This window comes from Hemicordylus capensis, chromosome 2 (assembly GCF_027244095.1).
Source record: "Hemicordylus capensis ecotype Gifberg chromosome 2, rHemCap1.1.pri, whole genome shotgun sequence".
Taxonomy (NCBI): domain Eukaryota; kingdom Metazoa; phylum Chordata; class Lepidosauria; order Squamata; family Cordylidae; genus Hemicordylus; species Hemicordylus capensis.
This window is the reverse complement of record NC_069658.1, coordinates 29,198,900-29,219,673: the sequence shown is the minus strand read 5'-3', so window position 1 is coordinate 29,219,673 and position 20,774 is coordinate 29,198,900. Positions and strand designations below refer to the sequence as shown.

Below are 20,774 nucleotides of genomic sequence, written 5' to 3'. Positions count from 1 at the left end.
AGAGTGGAAGGATGGCATGTTGAGTTGCCAAGCAGCAGCTGGATCAAACAGCCGGATGCTTAACCCTTGCCTTTGTGAGTGACTGCCTCAGGTTACATCCATTCTGCATATCTAAAGCAGTTTGTGCTTCCGGACTTGCTCAACATAGTATTACCAATCTGCAACAACACCTCTCCACCGCCAGCACTTGCAATTCCAAATAACTTAGAGCAGACCATACCCCAAACAGCCGACAAACTCCCCTTCACTGTTTTGAAAAATGCTGATTTACTGGCATGATCACACCACACATAACAGAGAAACTGCAGGGCATAAGAGAAGCCCCATTTCCTGCCCCCCTACAAAAAGCCTCTGAACTAGAGGATTTTTAAAAGCCAGACATACATCGGGCTAAGCCAGAATGCACAGCCTTGATTCAAGAGAAAACAGAGTCCTATCTGTCCTGATCCCTGATAGCCCGCAGGGACTTTGGGGTAAATCCAGCTAATATGTGGACTGGCACACTCCAGTCCAGAGCCTCCTGGTAAAGAACTGTCCCTATTTTTGCCCCTTGCAAATGCCTTGCTCCATGAGTTTTTTTCATGTGAGTAGCTATAGTTGTCGTCCTTCAGGATTCAGCTCCCACTCCTGGGAAAGTGGATTACATTCTGCCCAGTGCACACTGATTCTGTGCTCCTCCAAAGCCTGTTAATGCTGCTTATGAGCACAGAGAGGCTCCATGGCTCCTAGGAATAGTGTCCTCACTGTAGGGATGCTTCTCCCCATTGGGAATGATGGGGAAATCATTGCTATAGCAATGATGCAATTCTTAGGAGCCATGGAGATTTTCCAGTCTCAGTAGCAGCATCGATGGGCTCTGGAGGATCATGGAACCAGTGTGTGTGCCTCGCTCTTGGACCGGTAGGGTGCTAAGACTGTAAGCCCATGAGCGGGAGTAAAAACAAGCTATTCTGTAAAATATAATTGTGGAATTGTGTAATACTAAACTATACTAAATTGGTTCCTAGCCCTGAAGAAAAAGTAGCTCTAATGTAAGGTTTCACTTCATATCAGTAATGATAAATCATGTTTGTTCACATCAGGCTACAGGCATTGCAAAACTAGCCATCATTGTTGTGGACACATTTTTTCCAGATTTGAGCTACTGCTTCCGAATACAGTAATTCTGTCCATCTCATCTGCTAGCAGAGTCTTAGTTTTCTCTGTTTCTGTTGAGGTTCTCAGGGCTGCCAGTACAGGATGCAGGCTGACACCCAGACTAATGCAGCACCGGTGCTGCTAATGCTGCACTGGTGCTATGGGATAGAGGCAGTTTTCATTGATCTCCCCTTCCCTTTGAAGTCTGCTGTGTCTCCTGAAAATATGTCCCTGAGGTCTGTGTGACCCTCAGGGACATATTTTCAGGAAGCACAGTAGGCTTCAGAGGGAAGGAAAGTCAACAAAAAGCATCCTTCTCCATTAACACCAATGCATTGAAGCATCAGTTTTTTCTATTTTTGTTGAAGTTTTCAGTGTTGCCAATACAGGATGCAGACTGACATCCAGACTAACGTAGCACAGGTGCTGCTAATGCTGATAGGGGCAATGTTTATTGATCTCCTCTTCCCTCCAAAGCCTGCTGTGTCTCCTGAAATAATATGTCCCTGAGGTCTGTGTGACCCTCAGGAACATATTTTCAGGAAGCAGAGTAGGCTTCAGAGGGAAGGGAGATCAGTGAAAAGCATCCCTCCCCATTAACACCAATGCATCAAAGCAACAGCATGGCATTAGTCTGGATGTCAGCCAATGTCTTAACTTCCAAATGTCCTCACTTATATACACAAGACAGTAAATAATGCGAGAAACACCTGTCAAGTTCAGGGCTGGAATGTGATCTTTATGGACATTACTGGGTGGGGATTGGAACCCCAAGGATGTACATGAACATTCACTCACATATTGGACAATGCAATGCAAGTGATAGGAGCAGTGTAAACACCATTGATGGAATTGGGCACGAGGGCAGCTGTGCTCCGGCGTTACATTGCGCATAGTTGTGCAGCAGAACACCCATTGGCAGTAATGGGCCTCTCACTGTGCCACTGCATTTCCACAATATTATGCTTGAGAGAAACTGCCCTCTTATGCAACTCCATGAACAGTGTTTACGCTGATGCAGTGGCACAAGTGGGGCTCCTATCTCCTGTGTTGCAGAGTGTAGTATGTGAGTGACCTTTCCCACAAATGTTATCTGTCTGTCTACTGGATTTGTAGACCGCCTCAAACTTCTGTCTCCGGGCAGTTTAAAGGTAAAGTGTGCCATCAAGTCGATTTCGATTCCTGGCACCCACAGAGCCCTGTGGTTTTCTTTTGGTAGAATACAGGAGGGGTTTACCATTACCTTCTCCCGTGCAGTATGAGTTGATGCCTTTCAGCATCTTCCTAAATTGCTGCTGCCCAATATAGTACCAGTGGGGATTCGAACCGGCAACCTTCTGCTTGTTAGTCAAGCCTAAAACAAATTAACACAAAAATGAAAACCTTAAAACAATTTAAAACCAAAGTCAAGTTTTAAAGCTTGGGTGAAAAAATGTGTCTATAGAGGCTTTTAAAAAATTGTTAGAGATGAGGAGGCTCTTATTTTAGCAGGGAGCACATTCCAGAGTCTTGGGGCAGCAATAGAGAAGGCCTGGCCCTGTGTAGCCACTAGATGAGCTGGTGTCAACTGCAGACAAACCTCTCTGGATGCTATCAATGGGCAGTAGGGCTCATGGCGAAGTTCTCTTAAATACCCAGGGCCTAAACTGTTTAGAGCTTCATAGGTTATAACCAGCATCTTGTATTTTGCCCAGAAACTTATTGATAGCCAGTGTAATACTTTTAGTATAGGAGAAATATGGTCTCTCCAAGATGACCTGGAGACCAACCTGGCTGTTGCATTCTGCACCAACTACAGTTTCCACACTACGTACAAAGGCAGCCCCACATAGAGTATATTGCAGTAGTCAAGTCAGGAGGTTACCAGCATATGTACCACTGTTCTGAGGTTGTTTAGTTCAAAATGGACAGAGCTGGCATATCAGCCAAAGCTGACAGAAAGCACCTCTGACCACCGCCTCAACCTGGGATACCAGAGAGAAGTTTGGATCCAGAAGCACTCCCAGACTGCTTACCTGTTCCTTCTGGGGGACTGTCACCCCATCAAGAACTGGCAGATCAAAATGAATATGACACAGCAGATAATTATTTGTCTTTAACACCTATGTGTGGTTTTTGCTGTGGGGGAAAGTGAAATATCTTTATTACTGGCAAATCAAACTGAATGCCATTGTTCTGTCATCCAGAATGAAATAAGGACCTAACTGCAGTCGAATTTAAATGCAGTAAATCAGATAAAGAAAGCTCATTCAAAGTAATAACGTCTCTGAGCTCTGCAAATCATACATTTTAAAGGCATTTCCTGTCATATCTTATTCTGCTAGGTACCTACAAGGTGGCCTAGAATGATCCATCTATTGATTCATTTCATGACATCTGCTAATAAAAATCATCATCATCATCATCATCATCATCATTAATTTTATTTATACCCTAACCCTCCAGTACATTACTGCTCATGGTGGCTTACGTTACTAAAACAGATACAATATAAAACAATAAAAAAATAATAAAAGTTAAAAGACTAAGCTAAAACCACATTTAAAATGACAAATATTTAAAATTTGGAATTAAAAGTTATTAAAAAGCTAAGTACTAAGAAACCTACAGATATAAGAAGTGGACAAAATATTTAAAAGGTTCTCTAAAAAGATGTGTCTTTAGTTGTTTCTTAAAAACCCTGAGGGAGGGAAAATGGCAAAGCTCTTCTGGGAGGGCATGCCAAAGCTGAGAGGCCACAACCGAAAAGGACCCGCCAGTCAGATCTCAATTAGTGGCAGGGCCTGAGATGCTGAACAGAGAGCTCTGGCAGGTTCATATGGGCAAATGGTAGTCCATCCTAGGCACTGCAGACCAGTCCCAAGATCTACTGAACTTCAGATACAGAATTGTATTCGGCTACATTTTTGTATCTGCTTCCCTTGTAAGTGCAAGGCATCTGATATAGGTTTAATCAAGAACTTCTGTTCACTGCCTGACCATGTGTGCCGAAGATATATGTATGCTGGGAGTCTACCCATCCTTCCTTGCTTCACCCTGGAGCACCAAGGTGCCTTTGTGGAGGGCAGTTCATCTGCAATGCCCCTCTACAAGCAGCCCTGATAGGCCATGTGCAGAGCAGCAGACAAACCGCCATCTCACAATTAGACGCCCCAGCATGCCAGGTTGTGGGGAAATACGGACATGTCCTTGCTGCATGTGGTTGGCTGGCAGATGAAGTATCCGCTGAACTGGCCCCTAGGAACAATTTCATTTCACTCCTCTCTTCCTTTCTCCCTCTGCCCTTAAGACTCCATCCCTCTTCTCCACAGGATCCCCACTAGGACAAACTTCTGAATAACAGAACTGATTAGCAGATAGGATCCAACAAATCCTTCCCCTTCATAATCGCCAGAATTTACTCAAGGCTTAACTAGAATTTAGTAACACAGTCTTGAAATCAGAGGTGCACCTAGGTAATTTTGGAGCCTGGACCTAAAGGCCTTTGGAGGTCCTCCTCCCCTGCAAATTACGCATCATCATGCTCCACTCGGCAACCACACCACCCATGATAGACTAAAGAGGAATTGGGGGGGGGGCCTGGGGATGTGGAGACCCTGGACTTCGGCCCTAAAGTCCAGGGGTAAGAGCGCCTCTACTTGAAATATTTTGTGATGCAAACTTTTCCTAATTCTTGGGTTCTCTGATAGAGGATCAGTTAGCAAATGATCTTGTGTTCAAGATAGCCCATCACTTCCATTAGTCTCATCTGTGAGGTCAAGGCTGGAGGTTAGATCAAACTCCTCTCCATGCCTCCCTTAAGTTCAGATTTGTATCTTCCTTTTCTCATGGTCCCCATCCTAATCCTAATCAGAATTTGATACACAGACCCCTGCAACAGAGCTGATCTGGATTAGAATCCCTGCATGTGCCAGGTACATAAGAAAAAGCGATCACACCAGCGCCAACAATCAAATTTACATCTGGTCTGGCCTCAAGCCTCTCCTCTAATTCTCATGAGGACTCTTTGGGGCTAGGTCCCTGTGCTGTGTTTAAGATAAAGGATAGGGCTTCCACTCAGGAGTAGACCATCTACTTTCCATTCAGAAGGTCCCAGGTTCAATCTGTGGCATCTCGAGCTACAGCTGGAAAAGACTCCTGCCTCAAACCTTGGAGAACTTCTGCCAGTCAGTGCCAGAAGTACTAACTTAGATGGCAGGCACGGAGCCTGACCTCCAGTGGCCCATGTGCGGCCGCGGCAGCGACCCCGCCTCCCACGTCTGACATCAGACACGGGGGCTAGCCACGCGGCCCCTTCAGGAGCTAGTCTGGGGCAGGAAAAAGCCACTCCCGGCCGGCCATTTAACCCCTGAAGGGGCTGCGTGGCCCCTTCAGGAGTTAGATTTGGGCTGGCGTTGCATTCGCAGGGAAGAGCTGCTCCTGGCTGCGCCGTGAACGCAGTGGCCATTTAACTCCCAAACGGGGGTCGTGCGGCCCCCTCTTGGGAACTAAATCAGCACCCCGCATCTGACATCAGATGCGGGTGTGTGTGTGTCAGGGCCGTGATGCACAGCCCCTGATTGGGCGCAGTCCAGGTTCTTTGAACCTGTTCGCCCAGTGGTGGCTCCATCCCTGTTAGATGGGTCAATGAACTGACTCAGCAGATTGCAGCTTCCTCTGTAACCCCATGTCGGTGTTTTGGGGATGGGGCCGTATAAGGCAGCTTCCTATGTTCCTGTAAAAGCCTGCCTGACGCATCTCTACAAATATGATGTAGATGGAAGGCTCTTTCCTCCGTTCTTCAGACAGCAAGGAATCCTTTCCCTCCTAGAGGTTTGTATAGAAAAGGAAAGCAGCGTATTTGGGCAGGCACATAATCCGCCCCCGCTCTCTCTCTGGCTCTCACTCTCTCCCCTCCACCTCCCCTTTTTAATAGCCAGCCAGAAGGTGTTTGCTAATACTAGGTGTAAAATGCAGCTGTTCTAGGTTTCTGAGAGCATTTGAGCATGTGGGTGGCTGCCACACAGCATGGTCGGCATTTTCCCTGACTCAAATGCTTAATGAGGCCAATTACAAGGATTGAGGCATGCAGAGGCTGGAAATGTTAAAGGCAGGGGAAAGGCATTTTGTATTTCCACCGAAAAGGCCCCCAAAGTGTCTCCCTCCCATTGTTGCCATCAGTACTTGGGATAATATTTGCACTAAAAACAAACGCACAAAACAATTGCGAGTATTGTGGGAGTCTGAATGTTGAGTCACTGTCTGTAGTCAGCGAAAGGCAGCTGGGCAATGTCCAAGCCAAGTTAGTCATGACTAACTTATCTCATTGCTTTCAGTGGTGCTTAGTCATGAGTCACTTATCTGGATCATGCCCACTGTCCTTTCAGTGAACTTCTCACCGTGTGCAGAATTAAATGAATAAAGCTTTTGGAAACTGCTGAAAGTGGGACAATCTGCTACAAATCCTCTAAATTGGGGATTCTCAGACTCAGACAGTCTCCAGATGTTGTTGGATAACAGCTCCTATCATGGGAACATAGGAAGCTGCCATATAATGAGTCAGACCATAGGACCATCTTGCCCAGTATTGTCTTCACAGACTGGCAGCAGCTTCTCCAAGGTTGCAGGCAGGAATCTCTTTCAGCCCTATTTGGAGAAGTCAGGGAGGGAACTTGAAACCTTCTGCTCTTCCCAGAGCAGCTCCATTCCCTAAACGGAATATCTTACAGTGCTCACACATCAAGTCTCCCATTCATATGCAACCAGGGCAGACCCTGCTTAGCTAAGGGGACAAGTCATGCTTGCTACCACAAAACCAGTTCTCCTCATCTCCAGCCACTATGGGCTACACCGGTGCTGGTTGTTGGGAAGTTCTGTTCAGCTGCTCTCTCACTGTACTGGTGTATCTTGGCTCGGTATGTTAGTCACTGCTTTTTGCAAAATCAAATGGAGGCAAGACTACAACACCTGGGGCTTTTTAGCATAGAAAAAAGACGACTGCGGGGAGACCTGATAGAGGTCTATAAGGTCATGCATGGTGTGGAGAAAGTGGAGAGAAAGAAATTCTTTTCCCTCTCACACAACACTAGAACCAGGGGTCACTCCATGAAATTGATTGCCAGGAGGTCTAGGACCAACAAACGGAAGTACTTTTTCACACAACGCGTGATCCACTTGTGGAACTCTCTGCCACAGGATGTGGTGACAGCCAACAACCTGGATGGCTTTAAGAGGGGTTTGGATGACTTCATGGAGGAGAGGTCTATCAATGGCTACTAGTCGGAGGGCTGTGGGCCACCTCCAGCCTCAAAGGCAGGATGCCTCTGAGTACCAGTTGCAGGGGAGTAATGGCAGGAGAGAGGGCACGCCCTCAACTCCTGCCTGTGGCTTCCAGCAGCATCTGGTGGGCCACTGTGTGAAACAGGATGCTGGACTAGATGGGCCTTGGGCCTGATCCAGCAAGGCTGTTCTTATGTTCTTATGAGGAGTAGGGCCTTAGCTTAGTGACAGAGCATCTGCTTTGCATACAGAAGGTCCCAGGTTCAATCCCTGGCATCTCCATGTAGGACTGGGAAAGACTCCTGATGGAAACCACAGAGCAGCCACTGCTGGTCATTGTAGACAATACTAAGCTAGATGGATCAATGGGCAGACTTGGAATAAGGCAGTTTCTTATGTTCCTATGATCTAGGAGGGCTTTTGTTACATTATTATGGGTAACCCTTCTCCATTTCCACCTCCCTCAGAGCTCTGCCTGCCATGATGCAATGGGTCCGGACACAGACGCCAGGCGAAAGCGGTATCAACATTATCACTGCAGACTTTGTAGAACTTGGCGACTTTATCAGCACAGTCATAAAACTGAACTACAACTTGGATGAAGGTGAAGCCGATACGACCTGATAGTACCATAACATGTCCAAAATGCTTTTAAGTGGAACTTTTTTTCCAGTTGTGTTAGGTTGTAATCTTGTGACGCAGATTTCGCGAGCACATACCTGAAATTTTTCCCCCCGAAGTGTTGACATGGGAAGATCAGGCAAAAAGAGAAAATGTTTTTTCGCTCATTCTAATCATTTCTTGACACTGATTAGCTCATACTTAGTGAAACCCAACTGTGTTTCATTCATGCAGTTATCTTACTAGAGAAAGCCATTGATGAATATTCTGCCAACAACCAAATGTGCTTTTGAGGCCATATTGATGATCATTCACTATGCTTAATTCATATCTGGTGGTTTTTATTGCTCTCTGTACATTAGAGTCCCATTGTCATTCATAATTTTGCTTCTGAACAAGACCTGTATATTATCTTGCCATGGTGCTCCATCAACCTGTGTGCTCCCATGTATTAACGTTGCACTATTTATAGCATCAGGTTAGTGGACACAAAATGGGGAGGGCCATCGGGTTTGTTGGTCATGTGGGGTGGGGGGAAGCATTTCTAAAATGATGCCAGCAACATTAAAGACAAGCCAAAAATTAAGCAGCAGTTGTGGTTGAGGCTATAGTGCAGTCTTCACTCTTTTTCACGCAGCAGGCACTTGGGCAAAACACCTTCAATGGGTGAGCCATTTCCCACTGTGCTGGACCCCACACAATACTGTGCTTTTTTCTGTCCTGGGAAGGCCTTTTACGAGAAATGGAGCCCTCTCTTAAGAAGAGGAAAGGACTGGGAAGGGCTATACTTCCCAGCATTCTGTGCGCTCCTTCTGAGATAGAATAGGAGCTCAAGAGGGCTTTGTTCTCTTTAAAGGAGTCCCACCAGCACTGGGCAAAGTGCAGCACTGCACAGTGAGAATGGTCGTCTCCACACTGTGTCTTTGCACAGGCCCAATAAAGAGTTAGCCGGGGAGCCCCACTTAGGGTTGCTGGGGGCTATCACTGGCCCCAGGGCCTTAAAATCTGCTCTAGTGAGCAGATTTTCTGGGCTACTTTGATCACTTTGATTATGCGGTTTGGGTTGGGTTTTTTGTTAGTCTAACTCTGCCCCCTTGCAAGCGGCAGGTCTGCCTCTGACCTTCATGGGGAATAGAGTTGCATTATAGGTTCTTAAAGCCAGAGAGGATTGCATTTGAATGCTTGCAACCATAGCTTCTTGAGAAGTTAATACAGGTTAAGTATCCCTTATTCGGTCTGCTTGGGACCAGAAGTGTTCTGGATTTTGGATTTTTTTGAATTTTGGAATATTTGCATAATGAGATATCTTGGGCATGGGATCCAGAGCGCCAAAACAGATGCCGACAGAGCAGGTGCCAAACTGAGCAGGGAGTGGAGGAGGGGGGCTTTCCCTTTTCCCTCTAGCACCAAAGCGAGAACATCAAAAACATTAAAAAGCTTCACAATAAAAACAGAGCCGCAACTAGAGAGAATTACAGACAAAACCCCTGTCGCTAACAGCCTTCTGAAATCAGTAAGTTTTGACTGCATGTTTAAAAGCCGCAAAATTGGGAATTGGCAAGCAGGTGAACTGAGGCTTTTTGTTTTTCATTTTTGTTACGGCGTGGTGTCTGGATTTTGGAGCATTCTGGATTTTGGATGTCTGGATAAGGAATACTCAACCTGTATATGTATTTTCTTTGACTTTATTTGACAGGTTACATCTTTATTTGTAAGGTGTGCTAATCACCTTTCTGCCTAAAAAGTGCCCAAAGCGATCTACAATTAATCACAAATTAAAAATCAAGAGCTAAAAAATGAAACAATAATAAACACTTTTAAAAAACAAACACACACACAGAGCAAGAGCAAACACCATTACAATTCTTAATAATAATGTTACTATTTATTAATAAATGTACTTAGTAAGACTGCCAGGATTTAAATATACAGGTTTTTGTTATCCCCTAAGGAATAAATCTTTACATCCCAATACTGATGTTTGGTAAAACATCAAAGTAGCATATATTTCTATTTAACACAGCTCTGTAAGCACAGATTCTTCCCTCAGCCTTGGCCACTGGTTGAAATCAGAAAAATGTGCCTATTTTTCCAGTGTTTTTCCAGTGGGGAAAAACACCCATCTTTTATTTAGAATGTATTTGGGTAAGTGTGCAATATAGCTTAATATTAAGCTATAATAATCTTCCATTGTCTGAGTGAAATTAATGCATGCTATTCAGAACACCGTCTATAGTTCATTACAATGGAATACTCTCCTGCTCATTTTTCTCCTGATGAAACATCCAGCATCCTAACAGAATTGGTGAGATACTGTGAGTAAATACATTTTCCCCTCTGTAACTGGATCTCCTAGAATGTAGGGGTGCTGACAGAGAATATGGGACTATAGAATATTCAGCTGGAATGACCTTAAGACCTCACAAACAGATGTAAAGTAGAGGCCTGATAAATGAATGAAATTTCTGGGTTTCGCCCTCTGAGAAACCTGGTAAACAGTGTAATTGAATTGATCTACAGTCTGTTATCTTATCAGGGCTCTTCTCTAGCCTTGGACACCAAAGCTAAAAATCACATATTTCATAGCAAGATATTTTCATATCGCTCCTCCATTTGTTCATTCCTTGTCCTGTGTTGGCTCTTGTGACTGGAACCATTCCATGATTGAATGTATCTATTTGAAGAAGACCCCAATTATCAACACAGCATGGGCATCACAACCACTCCATTAACAATCACACCTGTTGGCAGTGCAGATAACACCAGGTGGTTGCACAAACAACTAGCAACTGTCTCATAGGAAGAAAGGAAGCTGCCATATACTGAGTCAAGCCATAGGTCCATCTAGCTCAGTATTGTCTACACAGACTGGCAGCGGCTTCTCTAATGTTGCGGGCCAGAATCTCTCTCAGCCCTATCTTGGAGAAGCCAGAGAGGGAACTTGGAACCTAGATGCTCTTCCTAGAGCGGCTCCATCCCCTGAGGGGAATATGTTACAGTGCTCACACATCAAGTCTCCCATTCATATGCAACCATGGTGGGCCCTGCTTAGCTAAGGGGACAGGTCATGCTTGCTACCACAAGACCAGCTCTCCTTCCCTAAAGGACTCATTACAGGGCAGGTTAGTTGTGACTCTAGCATTCATACTGGGGATGGTGCTATGGCTCAGTGGTAGAGCATCTGCTTTGCATGCAGAAGGTCCTGGGTTCAGTCCTTGGCATCTCCAGGGAGGGCTGTGAAAATATCCTGAAACCTTGGAGAAGCTAATGCTAGGCAATGCTGAGCAAGATGGAACAAAGGTCTGACTCAATGTAAGGCAGCTACCTATATTCCCATAGTTTTGTCTGAAGGCATGTGAGACAGTAACCTTGCTAAAGTTAAGCAGGTTGTAGCCTGGTCAGTGTCTGGATAGGAGACCAGAGTTCCATGGTGGGATATAAATATAGTTGCTTTTCAAGTTGCTTTTGAAGAGCATGAGAATTCTTCTAGGATGTAAGCCCACATATCAGATCCGTGAAAACAAAAAATGAAAAACTGATCCATATACCTACAATATTTTGGAGAGACAATAAGCTCATAAATACTGACATAATATTTTTGTGGCCCTTCAGACATGCAGTTTCTTCTAAGAATGCCATATTTTACACAGTATATGTGAAATCTGTCCTTCCAGTAAGGGTGCTCACTGAGGCAGATTTTTGCTTATTTATTAAGATTAGGGCTGTGCTCCAGAAAAAGGATTCTGTTCGGAAGCTGCCTTAGAGATTGTACTTCAGATTAAAGTGGTCCTCTGAACTGGGTTGACTTGTTGACTTTGGACTAGTATAAGAAATTGTTTAAATGATTGTTTATAATGATAAATCACTAAAATGCCTCTAACCCTTTCATTTCTTGGCAAGATGGGATCAGAACTGCAAGGATGATAGCCCATTCTGAAACCATAACACTTGCCAAATTGCAGACAATTAGGTGCAGGGATTTCGATGCAAGGGCACACGGAAGTTTGAGGTCTGATTTTTCCCCTTAGAGAAACACAAGTTTGAAGTGCCAAACTGAGTCTAAAGTAAACCAAGATGCTTCAATTCAGCCCAATTTGGGTGGCTGCTGATTTGGGCTGAACTGAAGCAAATCTGTCTGGTACACCCCCATTTTATTCAATCCAATCCAAAGCTTTGCACAACTCTAACAAAGACGATCACTTCATGATCCATATCTGAAGATTTGGCTGGTTGATTAAGTGAAATTCAGCGATCTTCTCTTGGACACCTTTCATCATACAACACAAAGCCTCACCTGTCCCATGGTCCTGTGTGAGCCTCCCCCCTATTGCCTCCTTGTCCTTGTGTCCTCATGGCTCTCTGGTACTCAACACCCATTCCAGAGTCCCTTCTCCTCCATCGGCTCCTGTGCTTCGTTCCCACTTCCAAATCAAACTGGCCTGACCTTTTTCTCCAAACAGTAGCACTGCAGTGGTATAGTGAGAACACTGGTGGCCCCTGTCCAGCTCACCAGTAGCCAACCAGTGACATCAGTTGCGCAGGGGGCATGGTCGTGTTTAAAAACATGGCCATGCGCCCCATTTGTGAATAAATTACAGCCAGTGCTGCCACATTTGCCAAGAGCATCTTTCATAGGAACATGAAATCTCCCATAGGAAGCTGCCATATACTGAGTCAGATCATAGGTCCATCTAGCTCAGTGTTGTCTACACAGACTGGCAGCAGCTTTTCCAAGGCTACAGGCAGAAATCTCTCTCAGCCCTATCTTGGAAATGCCAGGGAGGGAACTTGAAACCTTCTGCTCTACCTAGAGCAGCCTCATCCCCTAAGGGGAATATCTTACAATGCTCACACATCATGTTTCCCAAACAAATGCAACCAGGGTGGATCCTGCTTAGCTAAGGAGACAAGTCATGCTTGCTACCACAAGACCAGCTCTCCTCTTTCCGTGCTTGTACAGGCAGGGAGACGTGTTCCCAGCCAGGCTGGGAACCCAGCACTGGCTGAAGCTTTTAAAAAATGTAGCCATGCTATAATTTACTTGCAAATGGGGAGCACAGCCCCATTTGCAAATGTGACCATGCCCCATGCACGTCTGATGTCCGAAGCAGGGGTGTGGCTGGGGCACCAGGCATAGCCCCTGGGCATGGCAACCCGAGTTCTTTTGCAGGGGGGAACCCCACACAGTTGTGGTTCCACGCCTCAGCACTGGGTACTGTCAGCCCTCAATAATTCATAACATTCCTTTCCCCAGAGGGACATCCTGGAAGCTTAGTGAAGGACGTATGGAAAAGCCCACAGGCAACTGCTGGTTTTTAAAAAGCCCACAGGCAACTGCTGGTTTTTGTCCTATTGGTTCCATAGGTCCAATTTGGTCCAATTTGAATGACTGCACTCCAGAAACCTGATATATAGGCTTAGTCTTTGGAACTAGAGACAGAGGTCAACTGTTGTGTCAATATCACTGGCACAAGAGAGAAATCAAAGCTTCTAGCTCTGTGATCATACTCCCAGTAAAGAAACTGTCTATGTTCTTGTCTCACTGAAAGCAGGAAGAAATCTGGGCAATGTGATGGTTTCAACTCATGCCTGACACCAGCAGGACTCAATTTTTGAGCTTTACTGGGTTCAGGGTGGTGTACTGAACCCTTTCACAAGGCCAGGTCTCAACAGGGTGCCAACTGCCATACATCGCAAGTAGTTGTGTGAACTGGTTCTTTCTCTTCTATGTTTCCCCAAGACCTCCATCCTTTGCACATCATCACTTGCTGCACTACTGGCCTAGTTACTTATCGTGTTTAGCCCATGGCATGCATTGACATCATGTCAAGAGCCCCTGGTGGCGCAGTGGTAAAACTGCCGCCCTGTAACCAGAAGGTTACAGGTTCGATCCTGACCAGGGGCTCAAGGTTGACTCAGCCTTCCATCCTTCCGAGGTCGGTAAAATGAGTACCCAGAATGTTGGGGGCAATATGCTAAAATCGTTGTAAACCGCTTAGAGAGCTTCCAGCTATAGAGCGGTATATAAATGTAAGTGCTATTGCTATTGCTATTGCTATGTCTTAGAAGATTCAATGACTGCTTACAGTGGCATAATCTTATTGACCTCAGTCGATTATTTGGCTATTAAACGCTATTGTATATGTCAGGGCTGCACAACTTCAGTCCTCCAGCTGTTGTTTGACTGCAACTCCCATCGTTCCTGATCACTGGCTACTGTGGCTAAGGTTGATGAGGGTTGTAGTCTAACAACAGCTAGAGGGCTGAAGTTATCAAACATGGAGAAAATCTCCAAAGTGTGATGGGTGGCCTTTGGGGCTCTTTTTGTGTAGTGCCTGATACAGGCACAATAGTTGTGGCCTTACTCATGAACCTATATTTTCCATTGTCTTTCTAATTAAGAAAAGCACACTCAGAATTTTAACTGAATACCATTACACAATAAACGAAGGTCCTTAAGGTGAATACAATTTGTTTATTTTTAGAAAATTATATCAAAATGATTATAGTCTAGGATGAAGAAATAAGGCGGGAATTAGGAGCGAGTCCCGTTAAACTCACTGGGTCTTCTGTGAATGTACATTGGACTGACTGCACTTTCGATTTGTTCGGCCCACAGCTATAGCCCTTCACACAGTGTGTCACATATACAGTCATCCTTCACCAACCGTGATAGTTCTGTTCCTGGAAACCCTTGCGGTTGGTGAATTTGTGGTTGAAGAGCCGTTGGTTTCAATGGCAAACAGGAGATTTGGGAAATCGCGGTCGCGAAGCAACTGAAAACAAGGTAAAAAATTGAAAGAATCACCCCCTGACCCCAGGAAATGACCCCTGACTCCCAGAAATCACCCCAAACTCCCAGAAATCACCCCCAAACCCCCAGAAATTCCACCCTGACCACCAGAAATGACCCCCCAAACCCCAGGCAATCACCCTCAAATTCCCGGAAATAACCCCCTGACCCCTGAAATTACTCCCCCAAACCTGATTTTAAAAAAAAACACACACACACACACCAAATAACCACAGATACTCAGGTTGGTGAGGGTGGTCACAATTTCCCAGTTGCGGATACTCAAATCCGCAATTGGGGGAAGCCGTGATAGGCACGGAACGACTATAATCTGTATACAATGTATACATGTACAGATCTGTATGCATGTATAGTGATTAACACATTGTTTAAGAAGTACACTCCTGATCTGTGCCCTGCAATTGAGGTGGCCTGTACCCAGGTTCATTTTAAATGAACACATGCACATTTCTTCACACAAAAGTATGTGCATGTGTAGATGCTTGTAGGTACAGGTGACATAAAGTCTGAATAGAGCTGGAATGTCTGGTGTACACATGCACAGAACTGAATGCACATACATTGGCACATTATATTCAACATATGTGTGAGTAGTACACGTCACTACAAATGTACAGATAGGACAAATGTGAGTTTGTCCTATCTGTACCCCTAATTAATTAATTAATTAATTAAAAACTTTTATACCGCCCTTCCAAAAGGCTCAGGGCAGTTCCCATTCAAAAGAGAGTTTGTCCATTTACACACCAGCCAAACTCGCCCCGAAGTCCTTTTGAGATCCTTGGACCCACTCCATGCACAAATTGGACTTTGTCTTGCAAATTCTAGCTTATCTCGAGGTATTTCCGGGTTTTTACAATGCTGGTTTTAAGCTGCTTTTTCTGAAAATGACAGAGCGAATAGGGAGAGGCACTGACGTAGAATCATTAGCATGATAAGAAGGATACTCTTTTTAGAAATGCAGATGTAGTTCTTTAATACTCTCTCCCCTGCCCTTACCATTGGCTAGAAGGAAAATACGGAGGAAAACATGTTAACTTACAGGTGAAACTCGGAAAATTAGAATATCGTGCAAAAGTCCATTAATTTCAGTAATGCAAATTAAAAGGTGAAACTGATATATGAGACAGACGCATTACATGCAAAGCGAGATAAGTCAAGCCTTAATTTGTTATAATTGTGATGATCATGGCGTACATCTCATGAAAACCCCAAATCCACAATCTCAGAAAATTAGAATATTACATGGAACCAATAAGACAAGGATTGAAGAATAGAACAATATCGGACCTCTGAAAAGTATACAGTGTACTGTGCTTGATTGGCCAGCAAACTCGCCTGACCTGACCCCATAGAGAATCTATGGGGCATTGCCAAGAGAAGGATGAGAGACATGAGACCAAACAATGCAGAAGAGCTGAAGGCTGCTAATGAAGCATCCTGGTCTTCCATAATACCTCATCAGTGCCACAGGCTGATAGCATCCATGCCACGCCGCATTGAGGCAGTAATTGCTGCAAAAGGGGCCCAAACCAAGTACTGAATACATATGCATACTTATACTTTTCAGAGGTCCGATATTGTTCTATTCTTCAATCCTTGTCTTCTTGGTTCCATGTAATATTCTAATTTTCTGAGATTGTGGATTTGGGGTTTTCATGAGCTGTACACCATGATCATCACAATTATAACAAATTAAGGCTTGACTTATCTCGCTTTGCATGTAATGCGTCTGTCTCATATATCAGTTTCACCTTTTAATTTGCATTACTGAAATTAATGGACTTTTGCACGATATTCTAATTTTCCGAATTTCACCTGTACATCAAAACAAAACTTTTGAGCGGAGGGGAGGGCCTGCTTCCCTCAATGCTGTGAGTGTGATTCCAAGTGGCTTCACTCAACATTTACCCCGCAGCATGAAGTCACGTGCGAATAACTCCCTGGTGGGAGCCAGGCCCTTTCAAATATCTTGCCATTCTACTGGTGCCCCAGTATTCTGCCACCGGAAGCAACTGCCTCCTCTTATGAAAGAGCCACATGCTGACTTTGACATGCTGTTGGCTTCTTCAAATGACAAGCTGCTTGCATGATGTAGCTTTCATACAGTTTCTGCACTTTTCACCATAGCGAAGGTGGCCTTTAGAGGTTCTCCTAGCCATGTGGAAACAAGGCTTAAGGCTAGGCCAACATTTCTCCCCGTAGAACTTTCACCTGGAATTGTGGAAGTCAAAGATTCTGTGGAACAGTCCCCTCTGCTCTGCCCTTTTTCACCTCTACTGTTTGAACTTTACAGCAGCAGGACTCCTTTCGACAGGTGCTGGCTGACAGCTAGGGATGTGCCTACACCATGCTGACCATGCAAATGGTGCCCACGCATGCATGGATGCCATGTGCGTGCTGATTTTTATGTAATGTGAGCTGCCCTAGCAGGAAGCTGGAAGAGGTGGAGGAGAGCAGGTAAGCACTAGCTCTCCTAATTTCCTTAAAATTGCTCGAACCGTGCTTCAAACTGTGGTTCGGGCACATCCCTACTAATAGCCACCAGTTTTTTCACCCAGTATCCCCTTCTGTGTTTTGCTACACCATGATGGAGTTCTGGGGGTGGGAGGATAGCAGCCAGCACCATAAGGAATGCTCTTGCCACTTCCTCCAGTGAGTTTCATGTTTTCCCAATTTCGCCCCATCAACCCCACGTACTATTGCCAAAACTGCCCCGATTTTTGCCATCTGCAGAATGAAGAGAGAACATGGGAAGGCATTTTGGTTCAGTCCTAGAGATTGTATTCATGATTAGTACCTGAATTGCTGGTAGGCTTTAAAATAACCTGACCATTGAGGCAGGGCCCAGTTGTGCAGGTCTCATGATGCCAATTCCAGGAGATTAAAGGTTCTTCCGGAAGTTCAAGAGCTTCTCATGGATAAGCAGCTTCCATGCAGATGAAAGAAATAGCTGAAGGGTCACCAAACTAAATCGCAAATCAAGGCAGGATGGCACTGATACAGTGAGGATGGCTGAAACTGTCACCCAGTTGCTGAACAGAAATGGTTTGTCACTATGAGTTGTCTCCATGCAGTTGAAGGCACCACCACCCACAAGGTTCATATGTGAACTGGGCCTTAAATCTTTGAATCATGGTGTGCAATTCCCCATGCTGAGCAAGGCAGAGAAACTGTGTTCAGCAGGAAGATTACAAGGTGATTACCTTGTATTGCTAAGTATGGATGGTTCTTTCTGCCCAAACTCAGTTGTGTGTGGATTCTGCGGCTCAACTTAAAGTGCACAGGTTGAGTCCTGGCCAGGCCCTCGTTGACCTGCATAAATAGTGTATCCTAGAATATGCCCAAAGCTTCTCTCGTGGTTGTAGGGAAGATCAGCTATAGGGTCTACAACACACACACACCCTTGGTTTTAGGGAAGATCAGTTGTAAGCTGTACAGTAGGCCTATTCACACATTATGTTCAACACTCGTACAACAGGTACAGCTATTCACACAAAGATGTGTACGAGTGTACAGACATCTGTACATTCATACAGTATAATGTCTGAATCGGGCTAATCTTTTCATTGATAACCTCTGATAAATTTCCAAGGAATGCCATGGTTCCCCAGAATATGGTGTGAAAACCATTGCCTTAGTATTTAGTGGAAACTCAAATTGGTGCAGGGAATACGTCATTTACAGATTAATGCACTGTTGGTTGTTGTGAAGGATGGCGAATAAAGCAGTGTTGTCTGGCTAACAAAGGCGCAGAATCTCCACTGACATGAAAAAGGAGGTCCAGCTGATTTTTAGCTCTTATGAACAACAAAGCTGCCCCTCATGTGTGTTCATAAGAGCTAAAACTCAGCTTGACCTCAGTGTCAACATGATGGACCTGCTGGGGCTGTTGTACAACTTGAAAGGCAGCCTCGACAGTTTTGGCCTGGTTGCGATCGATGGACTGAAATCCACCTCCAGGCAGGTCTCAGGGTTCCTTCCACTGGACACAATTGAAGTCATCCTGCACGATTGCCCAGAAGGGGTCTTTGATTGTGCAGCAGCCCCATCATGCCACACTATCAGGGCCGGCCACCTTTCAATTCAGACAGCAGCCCTGGCGGGCTCCTAACATTGATGTAGAGTTGCCTGTCATGCTAGTCACCTTCTGTAAAAAGCAAAGTGTTCCAAGCCAACAAGAGAGCTATGTGAGTGTAAGCAGCCTTCCCTTTACCATGGCTGATATACATCTGGATACATGTCCCCATTTACATTGTGATGTTCATCTGAGCCCTGCTGAAGCATCTGGATTTTTTTTTTTTAAATGTGAATGGAGATCTGCACCTGCATCCACATCACCCCTTGGTAATCTGTTCCAGCCAATATGGGTCAGCTGGTGTAAGGCCATTATGTGTAGGGATAGTGCACTCTCTTTCTCTCTTTCTGTCTTTGTTTGGCCTAATCCTGTGGATCTATTTTATTATCATTTAAATTGGGTGCAATTTAAGAACAGTCCTGCTGGATCAGGCCCAAGGCCTATCTAGTCCAACATCCTTTTTACCATAGTGGCCCACCAGATGCTTCTGGGAAGCCACAGGCAGGAGCTGAGGGCATGCCCTCTCTCCTGCTGTTGCTCTCCTGCAACTGGTATTTAGAGGTATCTTGCCACTGAGGCTGGAGGTGGCCTATAGCCCTTAGACTAGTAGCCTTTGATAGAACTGTCCTCCATGAATTTATCAAAACCCCTCTTAAAGTCACCCAGGCTGTTGGCTATCACCACAAATTGTGGCAGAGAATTCCATAGGTTGATCATGCATTGTGCGTTCTTCCTTTTGTCAGTCTTGTGAAAGAAAAACAATCATCTTCTTTCTGTTTTTGTCCATTAATTTCATTTTCCTTTTGCTTGATTTTTTCCGGAGCCTTGCACAGTATGCCAGCCACTTCATTTTATTTTTAAAAAAATTGAAAACAAACACCAATGAACAGGGATTCTGAAAACCAGGGATCTACAAATTCAGGCTTAGCTTACTAGCCAGCCACTATTTTTGGTTGCCACCCATCCCCTCTCCTCCCTCACATCCTTTTCTGACACACAGGCAGAAGAGAAATGGGTCTTCTGCCATTTGTACTGGGAGGAAGAGATGGTAAGAAACAGGGGGATCCCTCTCTGACTGCTCAGAAAGCATTCCTGCTGTTCCTTATCGTCTCAAAAATGGCAGTAGAAATGAGACCTCTGGAGAGGAGATCTCTGTGGTGCTGGGTGTCCTGTTTGACCCTGCTAACTGAGCAAAGAAGCACCTTTTAAAAATGTGATTCTCTTTATTTAGCTGGGGGAGAGTAACTGGCCCTATCCATCCTCAGCACGGCATCTCTTCAGTGACTATTGCTGGTGTCTATCTTATGTTTCTTTTTATATTGTGAGCCCTTTGGGGACAGGGAGCCATTTTATTTATTTCTCTAAGTAAACCGCTTTGGAAACGTATGCTGAAAAGCGTTATATAAATATTTGTTGTTGTTGCCAGAGGGTTGGGGGGCATTCACTACAACCAAGCTGGCAAATGGATTTGTAGATGCCTGCTGAAAACAGACCTCCTATTTGTTCCATTCATTCCAGAGTCCATGATGTTTCATTTGTTCTAAGACATATAAATGGGGCCCATTCACATCTGGTTCAATTCATTCAGAAAATGAATACATATACCTAGTGTGATTTTACTGATTCAAAAGGAGTGCTCCGGAATGCCTTCCTGGTGTGCTGGAGAGCAAAAGCAATGGCCTGTTGGGAAATCTTAATAGTGAAAGTTTCTGAAGACGACCAATCAGCTTGCTTCACAGCACAGCTTCTGTGTGTTTCATTTAAAATATGGCACCTGCGTTGACAAGCACAGCTGCCAAAGGATGTACTTTATGTGGATCATAAGAGCTTAGCCAATACTATTTTAGAAGTGTCATTTCTTTTACA

General features: G+C 44.8%; 1 protein-coding gene across 1 annotated transcript in view; it reads left to right on the top strand.

The window, feature by feature from the left end:
• PLCXD3 (phosphatidylinositol specific phospholipase C X domain containing 3) overlaps window positions 1–11,816 on the top strand; it is a 113,253-nt gene extending 101,437 nt beyond the window's left edge. The window contains exon 3 of the mRNA XM_053289760.1: window positions 7,863–11,816. Within this exon, the coding sequence (XP_053145735.1) occupies window positions 7,863–8,019 (157 nt within the window). The 3' untranslated portion in view covers window positions 8,020–11,816. The remainder of the gene's footprint in view (window positions 1–7,862) is intronic.
• The last annotated feature ends 8,958 nt before the right edge of the window (window positions 11,817–20,774 follow it).